This window comes from Triturus cristatus, chromosome 5_1, assembly GCF_964204655.1.
Source record: "Triturus cristatus chromosome 5_1, aTriCri1.1, whole genome shotgun sequence".
NCBI lineage: Eukaryota > Metazoa > Chordata > Amphibia > Caudata > Salamandridae > Triturus > Triturus cristatus.
In genome coordinates this window covers 316,288,077-316,311,088 of record NC_140587.1, presented here as the reverse complement: position 1 = coordinate 316,311,088, position 23,012 = coordinate 316,288,077, and the positions used below count along the sequence as shown (strand labels likewise).

At 44.8% G+C, this 23,012-nt stretch overlaps 1 protein-coding gene across 1 annotated transcript in view; it reads left to right on the top strand.

Moving 5' to 3' along the window:
- Positions 1-18,941: 18,941 nt before the first annotated feature.
- DEPTOR (DEP domain containing MTOR interacting protein) overlaps positions 18,942-23,012 on the top strand; it is a 652,417-nt gene continuing 648,346 nt past the window's right edge. The window contains exons 1-2 of the mRNA XM_085605045.1: positions 18,942-19,526; positions 19,987-20,110. Coding sequence (XP_085461171.1) covers positions 20,028-20,110 — 83 coding nt within the window. The 5' untranslated portion in view covers positions 18,942-19,526; positions 19,987-20,027. The remainder of the gene's footprint in view (positions 19,527-19,986; positions 20,111-23,012) is intronic.

Sequence of the window (23,012 nt, the reverse complement as noted above, 5' to 3'; positions counted from 1 at the left end):
AGTCTTGGCTCGATGTCAACTTCCGACGGCTCCGGAGTGCGATCTCCACTCTCGACCTCCGGCACGATTCTCTTCAGGTTCCGACGACTCCGGAGTGCGATCTCCACTCCCGACCTCCGGCACGCTTCACCTCGGTCTCCGGCGACTCCGGAGGGCGGACTTCACTCCCCCGTCGACGCCGCTCACTCGACCTCGGGTGACTTCCTCCTCGACCCCTGGTACTCTCCACGACCTCCGTCGGCGCCCTCTCTCGACCTCTGGCGGCTCCGGGTACGACGTCTGCTTTCCAGTCAGCGCCGCTTCTCCACCTCGGGCTCCAGGTCTCTAGGCTTCTCGACGTCGGAGTTCAGGTAGTTACCAGTAACCAGGTCAGGTACTTGCTGTTCTTTACTTTTAAGGCCTGTTCCTGCTGTCCAGGTCCTTAAGATGGTTTTTCTTGCTTTCTCCCACACAGGGCTCCAGGCTGGGCTCAGTCAGTAGGGACTAGTATCAAGGGTGGGTTTATGGACCCCACTCCAGGCACAAGTTTCCACCCCTGCTGCCTCACTCCTTCCTCCTTCAGGTTTCTGCTGCTCTCTCTTCACCAGTCAGGTGCCAACTGCCAACTCCAACTGTCAACTCTGGCTTAGCTTCCCAACATTCCAAACCGCCTCCAACTGTCACAGGGTTCCAGAATGTTGCAGAAGGTTCTAGTAGGTTCCAGTGATGTCACCGGTGACAATGGGTGGCCACCATTTTGTGCTCCAGGCCCTCAGACAGAAGTTCCAGGGGTAGATAAAATGGCTCCCTGAATCTGCATCAATACTAAAAAGTCTGGTGGTTCCCAAAAAGGAAAAATACTAACAGGGTTTGAGGCAAAAGTGGGACAAAATAAATAATGATGAGGAGGGACCACCCAAAGGGCTGAGAGGTCTAACAGTATTGAATACCTTCCTCCAAAGACGCAGGCAACTGCATACACACAACAATCTCTCACATCCATCGTGTTCACGTACTCATATAGCAGCTATGCATATGCATTAAGTGTGTAATCACCTCTAGTCAAGTCTACATGCAACATACGACTAGTCTGATCTAGCACAGGCTTTTCAGCTCCTACGATACCCTCTTTTGTGCTAGAAGTAGTAGGTGTGGTTGTCCCTTGTACTCCCACCTCCCCAACTTCTGCATCGTGTGAAATAGTTACAAATACAATAATAACTACTGCTATTACGACTATCACCCCTACAATGAATGTACCTATCACACAATTAGACCTACCGTTTGAATTTCCACACTCTATCTTTAGCTTGTCGGATTAGTTCAGCCGGAGGATACACTAAAAGTCTCTTTTTCTTCACTTCAGATTGCTGTTCAAACAGTTCAAACACAGTTCATTGAAGTACTGGAAATTCTTTCACAGTTAGTTTCTTCCAGTTTTACAGTTCAAAAAGACTTCCCTAGCCCCCTTTCTTCTTCTACGGAAAACCCTAAATGTATTCTTCTTCCACTCGGACCTAGGTTATCTTCTTTGAAACATTTATTTACAGTTCACAGTTGACTAACAGTCTCTTATAAGCTGAGAAACAATTTCAGTCAGCACATGCTGAAAAATCTCAAGACGAACAGCTGCGATCTCCTGAGCTGGTGGCTGATATCCGAAGGTTGGAAAGGACAATTCCTGAAGGATCAGAGTCCGCACTCTGCTCCATATTGGAGGTCTCGGAACAGTTATCGTCAGCACTCCTTCGATTTCCAGTCCAGGAACTATCAATCCCACATCTATTTTCAGCTCGGGCGTTCAGCTCATCACTTGTGAAGACCTCAGTCTCCCGGTCCCCACCACTTCCGGCATCAGTGACCATATAAGTCCACTCCTGGCAAGGCACTCTTACGCTCCTCGACCTCCTTGGACCCTCCTGAGCTTGCTCTACTTCACTCAGTTCCGAATCAGATATCTCCGACACAGGAGCAAGATCTCTCTCAGGAGCTAGTGTCAGATTCAACCTTGTCTCCCAGGCCACGATTCCTCTGCAGTGTCAGCCTTTCTCCTCTGTACCCGACCACCTTGCCCACCAGTTACTTCAGCTGAGTCTGACTCTATACCATTCGCAACCTTACCTTCTCCCTCAGACTCAATACCTGGGTCTTGTGTAGCGTGACCCCCCCTCAGCTTGTTCTGGTGGACCAGCTTCATCAGCAACCCCCACAGCTTGGCTTGTCCTCTCGAGTGGCCTTGCTGCCACAGCTGGATTTTCTTCTACGAGAGGAGCTGTTTCTTCCAGGGGTTCTGAAACTCTGTGAGTATGGGAGGCATGTATCCAGTTCAGCAAGCCTCCGCACTTCACCGCTGTATTCGTCACCAAAATCACTTGGTAAGGTCCTCTCCAATGGGCATCAAGGCAACTCTTCCTCACATGCTTGCGAACTAGCACCTAATCACCCAGACACAGGTCATGGCAGAGGTCCCTCGAGGTCGGGGCAGTTGCAGCTTCCACCTGCTGATACACAGAACGGACCACGTCAGCCAGTCCTTTACAATAGTCAAGGATCAAATCATCTGTGACGTTTATCAAGACTGTGGATGGCACTGCTGGTAACTGCATAGCCCTCCCCATCAGGATCTCGTGGGGTGAAAGGCCAGTCCTTCTATCAGGGGTACTACTAACACTCATCAACACCAGTGGCAATGCATCCGGCCATTTCAAAGATGTAGACAAACACACTTTTGCCATCCTCATCTTCAAAGTCCCATTAATCTGTTCCACAATGCCAGAGCCTCTGGTCGATAGCTACAATGCAGTCTTTGATCAACATTTAAGGCCGCACAAAGTAACTTCATGATTTCACTATGGAAGTGTATTCCTCTATCCGACTCCAATGAAGTTGGAAAACCGAACCGCGGAATCAGTTCCCTAAGCAACAACTTTGCGACTGTGAGGCTATCACACCTTCTTGTTGGATACGCTTCCACCCATCAAGAGAAAACACACACAACAACCAGAACGTACCTCAAACCATTGCACCTAGACATCTCAATAAAATCAAGCTGCATTCTGTTGAAAGGCCCTCCAGACTTTCCAATATGACTCAATGCAACCACAGTCTTCTTTCCAGCATTCATTTGCTGACACATAACACACCTGTGACACACTGCTTCAGCAAACGCACGGAACCGTGGATTGTACTACGTCTGTCTAAACACTCGCACCATAGCATCCCCTCCAAGGTGCACTGCTCCATGAATCTGTCTTGCCATAGGACTTAATAAATCATCTGGTAATACTGCTCGACCATCACTTGAAACCCATACCCCTTCATCCCTCTTTTCACATCCTGCTCTGTTCCACACAGCCTTTTCCTCTTCTGAAACCTCTCCATGCAGACGCTTGAGCTCATCCCAGGTGTCTGCCATGGTTAACATCATGCTGAACTCGGTTCTTTCTGGGCTCTCTCCTGTATAATCTTCAGTAAAAATACATCCTTGTTCAGCGCAAAAATGTGCAACTTCATCAGCATATCTATTTCCCAGAGAGACAAAGTCATTTCCCCTCCCATGGGCTGCACATTTTACCACAGCAATTTCTCGTGGACGCTGCAAAGCTTCTACCAATTGTCTCACATATTCCCCATTTCTAATGGGAAATCCTGATGAGGGTGAGAAATATTCCGGCCCTATTTGTTGAAGTACGCCAGTTCCTGGAGCGGTGGTCGCAGATTGCGAACCATTGCTCCAGGGACTGGATGATTCTCATCATTGAGACAGTTAAGGAAATGATTCAGATTCTTAACCAAGAAATCCTGGATCTGGAGGAAAGATTGAAAAAGAACACTAGTGTAGAAGAAGCTAAAGATAAACTACATAATATTAACCAAGAACTTTTGGAATTTGAAGAATATCTTATTAAGAAAAAAACAGATAAGTTGAAGAAAGATCTTCGCTGGTTTACTCAAGAAAAAGTATACCCCTATCTGCAAAGTTCGTTTTATCAGGGAGATTACTCTGATTATGGGACATACAATTCACAGAATAATAGAAGACAAAAAATTGTGACTTTTTCTGACACTAATTCGTCAGACTCAGAATATGAAGGCCCCAACACTAGCGAGGGCACATCGTATAACCACAGACAATATACAGGTCAATCCCGTAACCAATATCCACAGGGACAATCTCCTTTTTTACGGGCAGGGAGGGGCAGAGGACGAGTAAGATTTCAGAGACAAGAAAGGAACCACTATCCTCAAACAGAGCCAGTACATCCACAACAGTACATGAGGACACGGAACCATCAGTATTGGAAATCCTAGATAAAAATGATCTCAAACATGACAACATTCCTATCTTTAACTTGTCCAGTCATCTGCTCTCCTCAGAAGAAATAAATATCTTGAGTAAAGGGCTATCATTTGTGCCTAGCACACAGCCTGATATTTTCAAACTTCACAAAGACCTTTTCTCTTTCTTCTGTAAAATAAGGCTGAAAAAATATATGTCTGATACTAACCCATCAGAACAAGAGACTAACTACTCCGGCTGCAAGCCGCTCTCTAAATTTACTCCATCTTTAGATATGGTAGGGCTAGAAGTGGCAATCTTTGAGAAATCAGTCTTAAAGGAAATTGAAAGAATCACTAAACATGTTCCTCATACCAACTCTAATTTGACACTCTCTGAGAAGACTGCCCTCAATGATTTGCAAAACAATTCCTCTATTACAATCAAACCCTGTGATAAAGCAGGAGGGATAGTCATCATGGATAGTGACATTTATACAGAGAAAATGAGATCCATGCTGTCGATACCAGAACGTTATCGCAGAACGCATAGATCGGCCTTGCTAGACTTAACAATACTCATTAACAACAGTACAGCCAAAGCCTTTAGCGATGGATATATTTGTCAGAAAGAGTTGGATTTTCTCACTAAAAAACACACAGTTGTTTCTGCCTTATATGGGGTCCCTAAAACACACAAAAATGTCACGGATCCACCTATGAGACCTATTGTCTCATCTATCAACTCTTGTACCGAACCACTCTCACAATATGTGGATTCTTTCCTCTGCCCACTAACCAAACTTTATGCCTCCTACATCAAAGACACTGGACACATGATAGCGATTGTAGAACATCTACCTTTTAATAGCAAGACACAATATCTGGTCACTCTGGATATAGAATGATTATATACGAACATCCCCCAAGATCAAGCAATAGAAGCAGTGGCAACGCTATTAGCTAGAATCCCGGGTGAGAGACCTAATGAATTCATTCTGGAGTGTCTTGATATTGTATTACATAACAACTACTTTGAATTTAGAGATGATCTTTTCCATCAGATCAAAGGTACCAGTATGGGCGCTTCATGTGCTCCTAGTGTAGCGAACATTTATATGGGAGAGTTTGAACTAAAACATATTTTCAACGAAATAGCCCCCTTCTATGAAAACATACAGGTATGGTATAGATTCATAGATGACATTTTTTTCATCTGGTCAGGTGATGAGCAAGATCTATTACAATTTATTGAGTGGCTCAACCTCAGTGACAATAATCTTAAGTTCACTGCCAAATACTCAGCAGATAAAGTGGAGTTCCTAGATATTTGGATCAAAAATGGTAAAGGCAACATTGAAGTAAGTCTCTTCAGAAAACCTACTGCTAAAAATACCATCTTGCAGCATAGTAGTTTTCATCCGAGTTGCCAAAAGGACTCTATCCCCTTTGGGGAATTTCTGAGAATCAGGCGTAACTGTACCAGCTTAGGAGAGTTCATTTCTCATGCTGAAGAACTTCAAAAGAGATTACTTCTCAGAGGATATCCCAGACGATTAGTGAGACAATCCATGAAACGCGCCAAATATTACAACAGAGATGCGCTGATTTCCGGGAGAGAAAAACAACCACTTGAGAAAATCGTCTGTGTAGCTAACCACTCGAGCCTTAACAACAAAATTCAGAAAGTACTACATAGAAATTGGAAAATCCTCAATGCTAATGGAGAAGATAGTAATCTGACCCAACCTATTGTAGCATTCAGGAGAAATCCCAATTTGAGAGACAGATTGGTACATAGTAGACCATGTGTACATAAAAAAGAAGATCAAATGACCATTGATGGACTCCCTCCTATTCTAGGTAATCATAGATGTGGCAATTGCCATGCGTGTCCTTCAGCCATCATTACTCAAACATGGACCTATGGCACCAAAACAGGAAAACTGAAAAGCCATACTAACTGTAGAAGCAGCAATATAGTTTACCTAATACTCTGCCCTTGCGGATTAGGGTACATAGGAGAGACAGGGAGAGAGTTCAGAACGAGACTATCTGAACATAAATCAGCCATCAAAACTGGCAAAAGACAAGCACCTATGGTAGGTCATTTCCTGGATTTCCATCACAGTGAAAAAGAGCTTCAATGGCTTATCTAAGAGAAAATCATCCCTAAGGCAGGACGGGATACAGATAAAGTTAGAAAAGATAGAGAATCTTTTTGGATTTTTCACTTTGATACAGTCCGGAGAGGTCTCAATGAAGAAATCGTGTGGTTAGTCACATAATTCTTGGATAGAACACCTTATGTGTCTTAATTACACACACCTACGACAAGACATATTGATTACCCACATGTATTCTTAGCTTAGCTGATCTAACTAATGAGCTTGGAATAAGGAATCCCATGGATTTCTTTTAAAACGTTATCATTAGCTAATGCCTGCTAGGATATTCTGTCCATCCATAGCATTAAACATCTTTCAGGCCTTATAATGTGATAATACCATCTTTCAGGCACTGTAGCCCATTTCCGTTCATTTCAATATGGCGGCCTTACTGATATGCCTCGATTCTAAGAGTTACTTTGAATAGATAAGTCTCGCGAGATTTCGCAAGAATTTTTGTACATACTCACAACGCGTTAACGTTGCAATATTTTAGGTCTGTTACGAGGGAAAAAATGTTTTTTTAAAATTTACAACTAACCATGAGATATCAGTATTTTTGTTTTAAAATACAAAAAAACGTTGATGGCAACAACAGTATTTTCTATTTAAGGCGGCGCTCCCCTATACTATTATACATTGTTAACTTGTTACAGTCTCTAAAACGTATGTGACATGCTTATATATTTGTTGCTTATCACGATTAAACATCTAGGGAGCGTTCTACAGTACAATATGGCGCCCATGTTTTCATCTACTATTTAATAGACCGCAGTGTTCGCCTACACGCCCCTCTTTGAATTCCCGCGAGCTTTCTCTGGCCAATCAACACATACTCTTAGACTTAAGATCCGTTGGTGGCTCGCTCCGTCATTACTCTCGCTGAGGTTTCCGACTGCGATGCGTGAACTTTGCTGACACACTGCTTTAATTAGGTAAGACTCTAGGCAGCTATCTTTTGTGAGGAACGTGTTGCCAATCTTTTCTTAGTCTCTATAGAGAAAGTCTTGTACAAAGAAGTAGTTATCTACTTTCCGAACAAGTTAGCGTCTGATTTACTCACGCAGTTATTGTTTTTCAAGTTGCAAATCTCACACTTGCTTTATCTGTATCCATACTGATACAATATTTTTAGTCTTCTCGTTGCATTTACCTTTTGTCAAAATACACTTTTGGCTATATAGTTCTTTGAATCGGTATTACATGCAGCGGCTGCATCACTGCTTCCAGATAACCTCATTGCAGCGCCTTACTTGTTCTTTGACCGTTGCGTTTGGTCTTATGTTCGCAAAAAAGTTGACTGATAAACAACTAGAGGACTATCGTTCCATATGATGCAGCCTGATTTCGTGTCACCATTGTTTTATTAAACATTGCCCTATTAATATGATACTCTGTTTGCCAATCCAACTCCATCTGTCGAATCGGTTTAAACCTCGTAGACTTTTAGCGTGGCTTGGCCGCTTGTATAGATAATGTTGATGATGGCTGTGATAAAAATAGGTTTGTTTGGAACCTTTTTCAAAATTCTGTATACCTAAATTTAATATTGCCATTACTCTATTCAGTTAGTTATAATAGAGGTCCACACCACTACTTTTTTTTAATAATGACCTCTTTGTAGAGCTCCTAACACAAACATTAATGAACTTACTAGATGTTTCCTTCTTTTGTTTAGCTGTTGTGAGATTGAATCGCTCTACACACAGCTCATCAGCCTATCTCATTGGAAATTGACAGAGGTTGCTGTTTCTGCTAATTGTAGATTGGCCAGTAAAATTCACTACCCATACAAATAAAATAGGGTAAGCATGTCCTCGTGATCTTTAGCCTAAACGAGATTGTGAATCTAAATGAGATGTTTCTCACTAATTTATTGCCTTACTATTTAGAAACAGACTGGCTCAAGTGGGAACTGGATAAATATGAGTGTTCCTGACACTACCAAAACGACTAGCATGTACAGTTGAGATAACCTGTTGTTTCTACTTCAGGTAGTTTACTCAGTTATTCACACAATATTAGCTTTCAACCTATTCTTAGATCTATTATGATTCAATTCTATCCATGCACACAGGTGAAGGCTTCCTTTTCTTTCATACTCAAAACACACTTGTTTCACTCTTCCTAACACGTTGGGTGTGCAGTATCTTACCGGTGATACGACTAATGTGAACTGGTGATTCATCTGGGATATATGAAGTCAAATGCATTATTAAATATGTTTTTCCTGCCTAATATTAAAATTATTGTATTTAATTTTCTACAGATACCCCCCCTTCATTTTAAGGGTTTCATTCCCTCTTATTGTTGGTCCTGAGGAAGGTGGTTCTCCACCGAAACGCGCGTAGGCCAAGACCCTAAATACTACCATCATTATAGAGGAGAGGTCCCAGGAGATTCAGTACCATCAGAAACAATCATTAAAGTGCTTGTTCTCTCTCCATTTGATTTTGTTGGACCTTGTACAGTTTTTGAATTTTTGTTATTTTAAGAGTTTGAGGATGACTGATGTATGTTTGGAGTGGTGAGTATGATGAGAATACTTTTGTGTTTAAATTGTTGGGGGTGTTTACATTTTTGAATAAGATATCTGTTTTTGGTGGTCTAACTGTAATATATGTCCATTGTATATAAAGTATTTGATGCTATTATTGAAGATAAATTCAAAAATTGAAAAAATAGAAAAAATAAAATGACTGTAAAAATTATTTTGTATCTTATGTGTCTTTAACCATAGATCCTTTGTTGGCAGGATGGAACCTGTATAGGTCTTTGTAAAAGCAATATAGGTCCTGATAGAGGTTTTTACTGTTTTTCCCTTGTTTTTTCCCCCCTTCTCTTGGGCCTCAAGCAACCTTAGGGGGGGGCTTTCCCTTATAGTATAGGAAACCCCTCTGTGACCATAGCTGTCCGAAGTCATGAACCACACTGAACCCGTACTGACTGTCGGTATAGACGGTGACTCGGATTTGATCAGCAACCAAACAAGCACGAGTCAAAGAAATGATTTCAGCTACCTGTGCGGAGTACACTCCCTGTAAACAAGCAGCTTCCACAACTCCAGAAATAGTACATACAGCAAATGCTGCTCTCAAGTGACCCACGTTGTCTCTTAAACATAAACCATCTACAAAAAAGATTTCATCAGACTCAGGTAGAGGTTCATCAACAATGTAAGGCCTCGGTTTGGTGCAAAGGTCAGTCACATCAAGACAGTCATGGTCCTCACAATCTTCATCACTTACATTTGGCAAAGGCATCAAAGTAGCAGGGTTCAACATAGAACAACGTTTCAAAGTCACATTCTCCGAAGCAAGTATAAACTGCTCATAACGTGTGAGTCTATTACTGGTCATATGTTGTATCTTAGTTCTCATCATCAGGAGCTCAACTGAGTGTGGGACAAAAACAGTAAGTGGGTAACCCATAACAATACTCCCACATTTCTCAATGCTGACACTGGTTGCAGCAACGGATTTGAGACATCTGGGCAATGCTGAAGCTATTGGATCTGAAGTAGCTGAGAAGTAGGCAACTGGTCTACGGACTCCTCCATAACTTTGAGTAAGAACTGATAATGCGCAACCTTCTCGCTCATAACAGAACAATGAAAAGGTTTTGTTATTGTCACCCGGTAGGTAGGACAAGAAGGGAAGGAGCCAATACAGCGGGTGAATTCTACGTGGGTGGTTTATTAAAGCAGTAGTAGTCCAGTGAAACAGTTCATTTAGCTCTGATCCGGGACTGTTCCGTCTCTTGGGTCCCCTCCTTGTTCCCCCGACTTCAGCGTCCCTCTCTCTGGTAGTTCTCACGGGTGGCAGTAGATGCGGAAAGAAACAAAAGAGAACAGGGCTTTAGGCGGACGTTCTGCGCGTCTATTATATGATTGGGAAAGGGAGTGCGGGAAGTACAGAAATCACCATGGACCGCCACCAAGTGTGAGAGCATAACCGTTTTCCCCCAAGGCGAATTACCCCTAAGCGGTCAGGCCCCTCAACCCCCTCCGTCTGGACAGCCCGTCGGCACTTCACCCGCTTCCCCCTTTGAAGGAGAACAGCCCCCGGATTCTCTTGCGTAGCTCTGGTAGCCACACTTCTCCTGAAGTGTGGCTGGGCGATGCGCGGTGTACTCGGTTTCCTGGCCCTTCCTCTGTTGCTTCCGCGCTGCTCCCGGGTTCGGTCCAGTCATCCTTGTCGGGTTCCCGTCGTCTCCGCTCCTCCGGCGTCTGCTTCCACTCTCCTTCGCTGGGTCCGGCTTTCGCGCTGGCGTCTTCCGGGTCGTCCTTCTTCAACGACGTGGAGGACACTGATAGGTCGACAAAGGCTGATGTCACAGGGGCGAACTCCACCTCCCCCGAGTCCGTATCTTCGTTAAAGGGCCAGTCCCTAGTCTGCAATAAAGATAGAGAGTCACTGTCCCTGTTATCTTCCTGAGCCCCGTCGAACCTGTCACAGTTATAGTCTGGCATCCCTAGAGCTGGAGCACGACATAGGTCCTCTCTCAACTCCAGGAAAGCAACCAGGCAGTCGTGATCCCACAGTACTGGATCACTCACATCCTTGTGCGTCAGCCTCTGTAAAGGCTTTGCCTTCAAGGAACAGTTTGGGATCCAGTGATGACAGTACCCAACCATTCCCAGAAACATTCGGACTTCCTTCTGAGTGGTAGGCACAGTCATGTTCATAATCGCCTCAATTCGATCTGGTGACACCTTCCTTTTGCCTTTCTCGATTCGGTGACCCAAATACTGAACCTCAGTCAAACAATATTGTAACTTGTTTGGAGACACCTTGTGTCCATTCTCTGCTAAATGATTCAGTACAGCTACAGTATCGATCCTGCAAGCATCCTCCGTCTCGGACGCAATCAGGAGGTCATCAATGTAGTGCACAAGAACTGATTTTTGTGGCAGTACGAGACTCTCAAGATTCTTCTTCAAAAGCTGATTGAACATCGATGGAATCTCTGTATACCCTTGAGGGATACGACACTATGTTAACACACCATCTTCCAGCCGGAAAGCAAATACAAATTGGCTCTCCTCATGCAATGGCATCGAAAAGAATGCCTGACATACATCAATCATTGTGAACAACTCAGCTTCACATGGGATCTGGAACAGTATCACTGGTGGATTTGGTACCACAGGACAACATGGAACTACAATCGTATTGACCTTTCGCAGGTCTTGCATGATTCTATACTTCCCACTTGGTTTTTGCAATCCCATGATTGGTGAGTTACATGGGCTTCCCACTATTTCCCTCAGGATTCCCTGTTCAATCATATACTCAATCACGGGCTTGATTCCTGCAATCGTTTTCGGTGACAGATTATACTGAGGTGTTCTCGGAAACTCAGCATTTGGTTTCACCTGGATCTTAACTGGCTCAACTCCCTTGATCAGTCCTAACTCTTCCCCTGTGAAATCCCATACATCCAAAGAGACAGCATCCCTCAAGTCAAGTGGGAGCTCCTTGACTGTTAACATAGGAAATACCTCTGTACACAGATTCTGATTTACCACTTTAAATTCAGCATCGTCATCCTTTGTCTGCAGTTCCACTCCCTTGGGCGTGCAATAGATGGTGCAGTTCAATTTGCACAAAAGATCACGACCCAACAAACAAGACTGGATTTGAGTCACATACCACAAATTGGTGTCGATCGTGAAAGGTTCCTATTCTCACAGGTATTGCTTCAGTCAATGGATTAGTCATGGTCTTATTTGCTACTCCTACAATTTGCATTCACTGTCCCGAAAGGGGTAAATTGGGAACTACTGCAGATCTTACAGTAGAACGGGTAGCACCAGTATCAACCAAAAAGGTAGTTTGATGACCGTCAACATACGCCTCTACATATGGTCCTTTCTGGTCTACCTCAAAGCTGCTCCAAGGGTACAGTCTTCCTCCCCCTCAGTCACCGTTGTTGCAAGGGGTCTGAATCTAATTAATTGAAGGTCTCGATAAAGGGCATCTGTTGGTATGTTCGATTTCCCTGTGTGATTCTTGGTGGCTGGATAACTCGTACCTGCGGACCGATTGTCCCCCCTTGTACAGATCTGGGTCTCGTCACTTTATTGACGACCTCAGGTGTCTGCACCACTTTCTCCTCTTGAATCTGATTAACTGGATTCGATCTACACTCGCTCTTCCAATGCCCGATCTTGTGACAATTATGACATGCAGTAGTTTTCTTTAGCGTGGCAACATCTATTCCTGACTTAGGATCTATGGGTTTCCTCCTTCCCTGACCTGATGCATTCTGAGTCCCTCCTTGATTGTTTCCCTGCCTTCTTCCTAACGTCCCTCCGTTTGACTGTGTCTGATCTTCCTTTTCTGCATTCTGCATTTGGACCAGCATCAGCTTATCCTTGAGCTTCCTATGCTTCGACTCCACTTCATCACTACAGTACCTGGCATGCCGTAGAATCTCATCCACGGATTTATTCTGCCAGCAGATCAAATGCTGCTGAATCATAAGGCTATCTTCTGGTCTCAATCCCAAAACAAATTTAGAGACTAACTGTCCCATAGCCTTTGGGTCAAGAGTATCCAACCCACTGTACTGCTTGAAGGCTGGCAAGAACCTCTCATAATAGGCCTGTACAGTCTCTTTTGGCTCCTGAACGGTTCTGTCTATCTTAACCCAATCAATATCTTCTGGCGAAATCTTGGATTGCAACCATGTGATTACCTGCTCATAATTTTTCATAACCACAGGTGAAGGGCCATGTGTGACAGAATCTCGCTAAGGTTCTGAAGACGGCCAATCGACCGCAATTTTACAAGCGGACCACAAATCACTTGGTACCAAAATAACAAACAACGTATTTAAATCAATCCACAACACCTTTGAGATCTTGACGAATTGAGCAACTTGTTTGTACCACTCTACAGGTTTTTCCCCTTAGCCGAGGAAAGTCATTGGTAAACGCTGCCAAATCACCTCTACTCCAAGGCACATGCACATATCCTCCACTCGGTACTTCTCGCAATGGATAAGCCTCTACTCCTAACGTCCCTCCTCCTGGAGCTGGCATTTCTCCTATGCTCTTCTTGGCACTCTTCTTCTTTGACCACCTTTCCTCCCATTTGTCACACATGCGCCACACGCGTATCCCCACAATCAATTCTCGAATATGTGTTTTCAGAACTATGACCCTTTTCTCTTCCAGTTCCTGATCACTGTAATTTAACCTGTGATTTCCCTGTAACATTTTTGTTTTGGACAAATCAAAATCATACCTCTGTGCCAAGTCTGTCAATTTCTCATGTGCTTTCCTCGCCTTGCGAGTTACATCCTTCGCCACAAACAGCAGTTCATCTGGCTCATATAGTTCGATTCTTTCTAAAGGCAAATTCCCACTGATTATCTCCTCTACTTCTGCTTTTAATCTCACCACATCCAACACTTTAGCTCTCATAGCAGCTTTAATCGTTCCCCGACTTGATGCACTACTCGACTCTCCACTCTCACTACTCTGATCTTCCTGCTGATTCCCTTCCATTATGTTTCGTGAGACAAATTGACTCCCTGAAACTCCCTGGCCATCATCACCTCCCAACATCCTTCCACTAGGACCTCTCACTAGGGGTTCCTACATCCTCAAATCAGCGCATGAATCGTCCAATGACCCTGTCCTAGCTGCTCTCTGCTCCACAGGTCCGGACTGGGAACCAAAACCGGCCCTGGCAAAGTGCTTGGCCGCCCTCCTCCTCCCCCCCACGGGGGGGGGGGTTGGGGGTGCCGCCGAACTCTTTGCCAGGGCCAGTTTTCGCCCGATTTTGTTACAGGGCCGATTTAGCAGCTATGCTGAAAAAACGGCCCTGTAACAAAGTCGGCCCCCAGGGACCCAAAACCGGCACCCACCCGTGCAGCGCACCGGGGGATTGCCCGGTGCCCGCTATGGCCAGTCCGGCCCTGCTGCTCCACCTGTCCTCTAGAAGAATCTGCTGTGGCTGGCAACGGTGTACTCGATTCTATGGGCCTCAAAGGGTGACCGCTTCCACTTGCTGTCCCATTCTCCCCAGAACCAGTACTTTCTCCCATCGCTGATCGTACTAGGCTCCCATTCCCTGCCTGATCTGGAGCGTACACTGATACTATAGGACCAATGGTGACCGGCCCTGTAAGAGCATCCAGTAGCCTCGTTACATATTCCCCTGCGCTTCCGTTCCCCCTCAGTGGTTGTCCCATTCGCTCTGTTCCCGCTGAAATCCTTGCTCTTACTCCTACACTAGAGTTTGTCTGCAGCTCCCCAATTTCCTCTGTAAGAGCTCTCATTCCCTCCTCCGAACTTGGGTTATATGGAGGTGAACGCTCTGCCAGTAACCTTTCCAATAGACTGTCATCTGTGTCACTATCATCTTCCTCTTCTCTTTTCGTTTGGGCATCTCCCACTTTTACTAACAAAGGAAACAATCTATCTCCCTCAATGGTGTCTACCCTCCATTTTTTCACCAATTCGACCCATCGCGCATCCTGAAACACCCTGAACGACTTCTTCACCCTTTCCTGACTTCGATCTCTTTTACTTGCATGCGCTGCTCTTATCCATGCATCTAGCGCTTCAAAATGAGTTGGTCTGGGTAAAGGTCGCACTGTAGTCATCACCGACTTCAAGTGATACAACACATCAAATCTGAATGAACCATAACGTGGAAACGCCAAATCTCCCTCCTTTTCAGTAATCTTTTGCCAATTCTGAAGCCAAATTATAGTATGGAGCCCTACGTTCGTAGCCATGTAATGAGCTGGGGTATCCTCGGGCGCTGCCTCTTCCCCCACTCGAGTTACCACTCCTCTATCTCCCCTACAAAGATCTTGCAATACCTCAAAACATTTCATGATGAAATCAACTATTTTACCCACAATGTTGTCGTTTTACTTCCTGATGTCAATCCACCAATACCAGCGCGGCTTTACACCAACCGATATATCACAGCATGGCACACTTCAACGTCACTCTTCCTCCTCTCTCAGCAGTTCCCCTCCATCCGTCTCGAACACCCTCACACATCTTACTCATACAGCAAGTAATTGTCTGTCCACCATACGACCAGACAATCACTCAATCGACTGGCTGTCCACCTTTCGACCGGACAGTCACTCATAATGGTCTACCTCAATCTGACAATTGTCTGTCCGCGAAATGACCGGAACAACTGTCCTTGACCATCTGTCCATGAACGGCCGGACGGTCACATATATAATTGATAGGATCCAATCACTTGATTTTAGACACACAGTGACCAGTGACCTGCGTTGGTCACTCAAACACTCACTCTCTCGGGTGGGATTGTCGATGACGTCTCACGACTCCCACGATCAATGGTTGACAATTACAGCTCTGGGTGTCTTCTGCACAACAATACATCTATCCCGGGATCTTAGGCTATTCGTCGAGCCCGACATCAAAATCACATGGACCGGGCGTGCTCACAGTCTGAAACCACAATCACTCAACTCTCATTCCAACTCCGCAAGACATCACACAATTATATCATCACCGCAATCTAACAAACATCCCTATTCATACTCACTCCTCCTCTGAACTGCTGTTTCCGTCGCACCGTCACTCTCCGTCAGTCTCTGCCAAACACTGTCGTTCTCCACTCTTGATCCTCTGGACAACCATCTCTTAGGCTCTATGGGGTTTTTAACTAACCTTTCCCTAACTTTACACATCAAATTATACACACGTTAATAATGCTTTGCAAACATCAACAATTATTACATCATTAAGCAGAACTTGTCATTTCCACGTGCAATCTTCATCATGGTGCACATTTAGATCAAAATGCGTTACATTAACATAAGCTTTTCGTTAGGCAAATGCAATATACTAGAGGTTACAGTTTCAAATATAAACGCCATTTCATTTCTTTTGCATAACACAAAATACGTTTCTATTCATTTACTTGCACATTTTATTATTACAACACAATTCTAATGATCAATGTTAATACAACACAAGAATATATGCGGGTGCGGACTATCCGTGATTATGATGCACCCCGACAATTTTAGAGCACCATTGCGCTCCATCAGTTGCTCATTTGTAACTTTGAATAATTCTTGTTTTTGTCTATTTTTCTGTATTGTCCAATCACTGAGAGATTTCATGGCAATGATTTATGCATCTGAATTTCATAGTGTATGCATTATTCTCTTTAAATTTCTGTAATAAATCATTCTAAATGTCCAATTCCGCCCTTGAACTCACTTATTGAGTCTGTCCTTCCTTAATTAACGTGTTTTTGAGATTATGTTTTGTATCTTACTGCGGGACACACTGCCTCATGAAATTGAGGTTTAACACCGGCCCCAGTCCACCCAGCTTTGGGCATGTTGTTGAGGTGTCTTTTTTGGGTGTAAGATTCTAGGTGTAACCCTCGCTCACAGTTGCAACGAGTTGGCGGATTGCTTGCACCCCCTTCTTTGTATGTGAGCTACACTGCTGACCTGCCGCATCGGTTGTGCTATGCTGCGGCAGGTGTGCATAGTCCACTGAGGCAAGACGGGCCGTTTGATGAGATAGCTTGGCCTTTCAAGGTCATGGGGTGGAAGGCAGAAAAAACTTGCCAATGTCAGGGCAGACATGTCTGGTGTGTGAAGCAACATGGCAAGCAATTCTATATCTTGCTGCCGCTTTTTGGTGTATCGTTAGCTCAGGCAGACGTGTGCAGCGCAGCAATTTAAGGGCCACTCAGACAGTGTCAGGGATTTCACACCCGACTGCCGGAACTAACCGGGCATGATCAATAAATACATACGTTAAGAAAAACAGTGGTCGCATACAAAGTAAATTGGTAAAATGTCACAGTTTTACAATTCAAAACTGGGATTACGAGTGTATCAAATGGAAAGATAGAAACATTTATTAACAATTAAATTCAACCCACAAATTAATTACACGGAAAGGTGAGTGAGCAGGACGTGACAGGGTAATGGGAAATCAGCCGATTTCCTTACCACAGGCAAGTGACTTAAAAAGTGACTTTTCAATTTCTGAGAATGTAGATAAGCAAAAAGTCACAATCAGATTTACATCTCATACTCCACAATTGGATACAAATTACAGTATAGAGTTGAAGATGTATGTGTCGACGACGTTTCGATCCCAGCTAGGTATTGGGATCTCATCAGGACTAATAGATTAAACAAGTGCCTGGGAAGTTGCTGTGAGATTTAGTCGCAAACAATCAGGGTGGATCCTGATGGGAAGAAGGAGGTGAAGCAGCGGGGGGGCCAGAGGGGTGATAGCGGCGGGGTGGGATGGAACCTGGAAAACCAGCAAGAGGAGATGATGTCCCGTCAGGGATTGAATGGGCAAATTTTTCCGGTGGGGTAGTGTATTTACAAGCCTGAATGGGCGGCAGATGAGAGGCGGAGGAAGGATGGTAGTGTCCCGTCCGGGACCGAGGGGGCAAATTGTCAGTAGTGATTAATGGATCCAGGCCTTAATGGGCGATATGCAGGACTGAAGGTTGAGACCTCCGTGCGCTCTGGCCACGAGGGGAGCAGTGAATGCTCCGTGTTGTACCCGCAATCAATGATATGAGCCTTAATCAATAAATACATACAACACGTCTCACGCTGGAAGAAGCCATTAGGTATCAACATACGTGCCAACAGACCTGATTCAGATGGGAGGCTTCGATTTTTTTTTTAGTCCCAAATGGCTTTATTTTAGATGTCTCCCGCCTAAAATCTCCTCTGCTTAAATGTAGGTCAATGGGGAAAGCCAATTACCCCGATTTTGTTTTCAAAATCTCCCTCTTGCCAATTTCAAAATGTTGGCATGTATTTATCAAGGAAGAGACTGCAGTGGGTCATTACAGTGGTAAATAGAAAACGCACTGCGTTTCAGTGGAATGGCACACTGAGCACACCGCTTCTTTTTAATTCCCAGCAGATTAAAGCGATTTTGAGGGCAAACAGCAGTCACAGGCTCCAGCGCAGTTAGGACTGCCTCCTTCCTTGCTGCTAGGGGCGCGGCGCAGACCCCTGCAGGGCAAAGGGGCCCATTTCAACACAAGGCTTATGAATATCCGTGAGAAATGGGGCTGTCAGATGCTCCTAGCACATTCTGCCGGGGAGCCCCATAATGCTGGATGCCTGCATCCGGTTTCAGAGCTGTGCTGCGAAGAGTTGTGATCACTCCTCTAGAATAAAATGTATTTTCATTTCTTATTCAAAACAGTGACAAATGTTGACAGATGTAACGGGAGACAGTACGAGACTCCAACTAATGGTCTTTAAACAGGGCACGTTCAACTGTTGCTTTAAATAGACAAGCTGTGAGCGAAGACCGCAGCCTTGGTGTGTTTTGGGAAACATTTTAAAAACAATTTCCACACAAGCAGCGTGCACGCTTGCTTCTTTCTGTCCCGTTTAAAAATAAGAAAAGTACAGTGCAGACCACTGAGCATTCAAAGCAGCGGCTGTTATTTAACCCCCAGAGCCGACAGTTGGAAGGGGAGGGGAGTGGGGAAAGTAGAAGCAGAACAGTCCGAGCTCTTTGGGAGGGATTGGGCGAGCTCGCGAATTTCTGCTGGGGCCCCACGTGAAGCAGTGGGAGCGCAGCGCGAGGCTGGCGGAAGCGTGAGGCGCTCGCGCCCCAGCTGCCCTCCGTTTGTCTGTGCGCCCGGCGCGAGCTGCCCGGGGTTCGGAGAGGGCACTTCAGGAGGCTGTGCCTTCTAACCGGGCTCTCTGCTGGTCCGCTTGTCAGACGCCGCCTCGCAGCTGGCTCTGCTGTCAGCCAAGTGCAGCATGGTCATGAACTCGCAGCGCCCCCGTCCACTCCCCCAGCGGACCCACCTTCAGTGCCGAAGTTCAGCCCGATAAAGAGCGCAGCCCTTGACTGAGCTCCCCTGCTGCCTTATTTATCTTCTTGGCGCAGCCTCGTGTTTATAATTTGCAGTCGGGGCCGTGTGTTGCTTTGTGATCCAGCGGCCTGATGCAGGGGGAGCGCGGCTGCCTGGGACTGGGAGGATTACAGCAAGGCTCTCCCCGCGTGCACGGAGCTGCTCCCCGAGTGCCCGGGTCCGTCTCCCGCTGGCATTAAAAAGACGGGACAGGAACACCAGGGTGAGTAAAACACGCCACCCGCCGAATCGCCTATTTATAATATTATGCCCGGCTTCGCGTCAAGGTGCATCAGACGCGCTGGTTGTGCTGTTCTCGCGTGCACGGTTGCAAACAAAGAGGCAGCGTGGGAAGCTGGAAAATGTCATGCAAGGTTTATTTAACGAAATCAGCTAAAACAATCTTATTTGTTTTGTTTTTGCTCAGATCCTTGGTATGTGGGCATTGCTGGTAACCGGGATTTCACGCTCTGCATGAGCACAACTCTCATTTGCCATGTGGGAGCAATCTCACAGGTATTAATCGCTGCAGCTGTAAACTGACAGCCTCGTGCACGCTCCAGCAGTTCGAGGTGGGAGGAGGGGGGTCTTTGATAAGCAGCAGTAAAAGAGGGATGAGCTCGCGCGCAGGCTGGCAGCCGGCCCCGTGCCCTCTTCACCAGTCGTTCTGTTGTTGCTCACAGGTTGTTCGTAGAGGCGCTCTCTGGGCCCAGGAGTGGCAGCGATGGACGCAGTTGTGCACAATATGCAGAAGGTGACCGAGCTGGAGCACATGGCCGAGCTGCTTATCACCGGGGAGCAGTTAAGGTAGGGAAGCCTTCTGTGTACAGACCTCACTTCACACATTCACCCTTTCCAGCCGGGGAACAGAGGGAAAGGGCCAGATAAGGCCTGCAGATGTAAGTGGACGAATACACTGAGCTGACATGGTGGGCGTGGCCGAACCACGTGGTGGGCCACACAATTAAGGATTGGTGCGGGAGGTATAAATTTAGCATTCTGATTTTTACCCTCACAGCTTGTTTTTTAGGAGCATGTAGAAGGGGTGATTTTTTTTTAAAACGTATTTTTATTTGCATGTTACACAAAATCACATTGTACAGTTTGCTACACATAGATACAGCAAACAGTCTGTTGCAACCATAGGGTGCCTTAGCATTACATTGACACAGATGTTGCTCAGCTGTTACAGTCTTTGGGCAAGAAGGGGTGAATTTAGCCATAAGTTCTATTTTGTTTAAAATGTATTTATCACAATTAGGGAATCCTCTGGATAGACAAGCAAAGAAATTAATAGTCAAATCTAACCACACACCTGCCACCAGGGCTTTAAGTAGTATGAAAAAACTAGGGGGTCTCTCAAAGTGGCGTGGCCGATGTAATTAAGGGCGTGGCTTAAAAATATGCAAGATAAAAATCTGTGCTTAGCATAGTGTGCCGCCCTACTGGTATTTTGCTGCTTCAGTCATTGCATACAGATATATAATACAAGTAACAGGGGCGGCTCCTCCACTAGGGCGGAGGAGCGTCGCCTCACTACTTTCTCACAGTGTGAGAGAGCCAAAACATAAAATGGTGATAACTTTTGGTTATTACTATTGTATGTTTCTTTCTGCATTGCGGGTGGGCGGAGCTGCCGGGGAAGAGCAGGAGTGGTTTGCCCACTCCTGAGTACGCATGACTGGTTTGGTCGGCCCTCTAGGGCCGCCCAAACCAGTCATGCATGCTCTGCACTTCTCCATGGAGGCTTCATTGCAGCCTACATGGAGAATATGCAATCCCCTACAGCCCCTAGCTGGGCGGCGTCCCGACCAATCACAATGCTCCACTGGAGCGTTGTGATTGGCTAAGGGAAGGGGATGGAGGCTGCCTGCTTCCTGTTCCTGCCAGAGGCAAGAAAGCAGGAGCAGACCGAGCAGTGAAGACGCGGGACCTGGGAAAGGTAAGTTGAAATTTTTAAAAATTATTTGAATTCCCCCCCCCCCCGCGACCCCTCACTCGTCTGTCCCCCCCCCTTCCTTACCCCCTCTCACCCGTGAGCCGTGCCGGCCGCGACTGACAAGTAACATTACACCTGCAACAGGTCAGGGCTATTGGCTTTCCCAATGGTTGTTAGTTGTGAAAGACAAATAAGCTACAACTTGTTGTATAGAATAATGAAAATGGTTCAGGGCTGAAATGATGAGACTTTAAATAACCTATAATGAGTCTCTCTGAAGTTACCTCAAAGGCAGTGAAGGGTGCCACTGCTGTAGAGTTAAGATTTTTTTTTCACCCTAAGGATAAGGGCAGAAATGGAGGGTCCGAAAGGGACACGTCTCTGCACCTGCTTTTTAGAACTGCTGGTGCTGAGCACCGGAAGGACCCGGCCCTCTTAAAGCCCTACCTGCCACCTCCAATCTAAATCTTCTGTACCTTAATGCACATATGTTACCATTAAATGCTGTTAGTTTACGCCACTTCCCTGCTGTACTTCTCTGAATATGTATAATATCTCTTATAAGTAATGCTATTTAATATCCCTTATCTTAGACACACACTGTACATAATTCCTAATTCTCTTCTTATCATAAAGGTAACCCATACATGCCAACAGACCCGAATCAAGGGGAGACTCCCGAATTTTGAAGCTAAATGCGGTTTTATTTTAGCTGAAATTGCCTGTGTATCCATAGACGTCAATGGGGAAAATAACTTCCCCAGTTTTTTTTTCAAATCTCTCACTTACCTGTTCTGAAATATTGGAATATATGCATTCAGCTATTCCTGTTTATTCCCCGCAGCACTATTGCTAAGCTTGCTGGAATAGTAATTGTACTTTTCTTTCTAGAAGCAAGTTCAATTATGCTTTTTCCTCTACTTTCACATATTTATTACAAATATATCCTTATTAAAATACTGCAGTTGATTTTAAAGTAGATACGTTTTGCAGCACAGTTCCTCCATTTGTGAAATTCACATTGATTTTTGCCAAAGGCTATAACGATTTCAGTGATAGTGGTGTTCTACTTGAGAAAATTGGTTGTGTTTGGAGAGACAACTCTCCAAAGAGCATTAGAAGCATTACCACATTATACAAAAGGAATCTGGAATTTACCTGCATCCTTATAAACAACGTTAAATCGTATCCATGGGCTCTTGCTTGTTGTTCAGCTTACTGTTGCTTCACAGCTACGTCTGTGATGTGTAAATACCTACATTCGTATCTTGTTTTATATTCTTTTAATTTTTCATTGTCTTTTTTTCTCGTCTTCTTTCTCAACTATTTTTAGGTCTCGCCTGGCGAATGCAGCGCATGCGCTGCTTTTCGGTTTTAAAGCTTTATTCGACATTTGTCATAAAAGCATTCCCCTATCCCTAATACAATAAATACTACATATAAAAAAATACTTCTAAAAATACATATTAAACATGAAATGTCGAATAAATACATAATAAGAATACAAGTACTTTAATTTATCAGATTTCTTAAAATATAGATTTTTCTATAAATAAAATACAATAATCCATATGGCAAAGTGCAAGATTAGGAATATACTTAATTTCATTACGATGCAATTGCCATAAGTGAACGAGTACGAATTAACCATGACCAAGCCAGAAATTTTGCTACCCCAACCACAAGCAATATGGAACAATCTGTTTCAAGTATCCTTAGGGCTACGGATTGGCTGCGGGTTCCCAAACTAGAGCACACAGGTTTTAACCA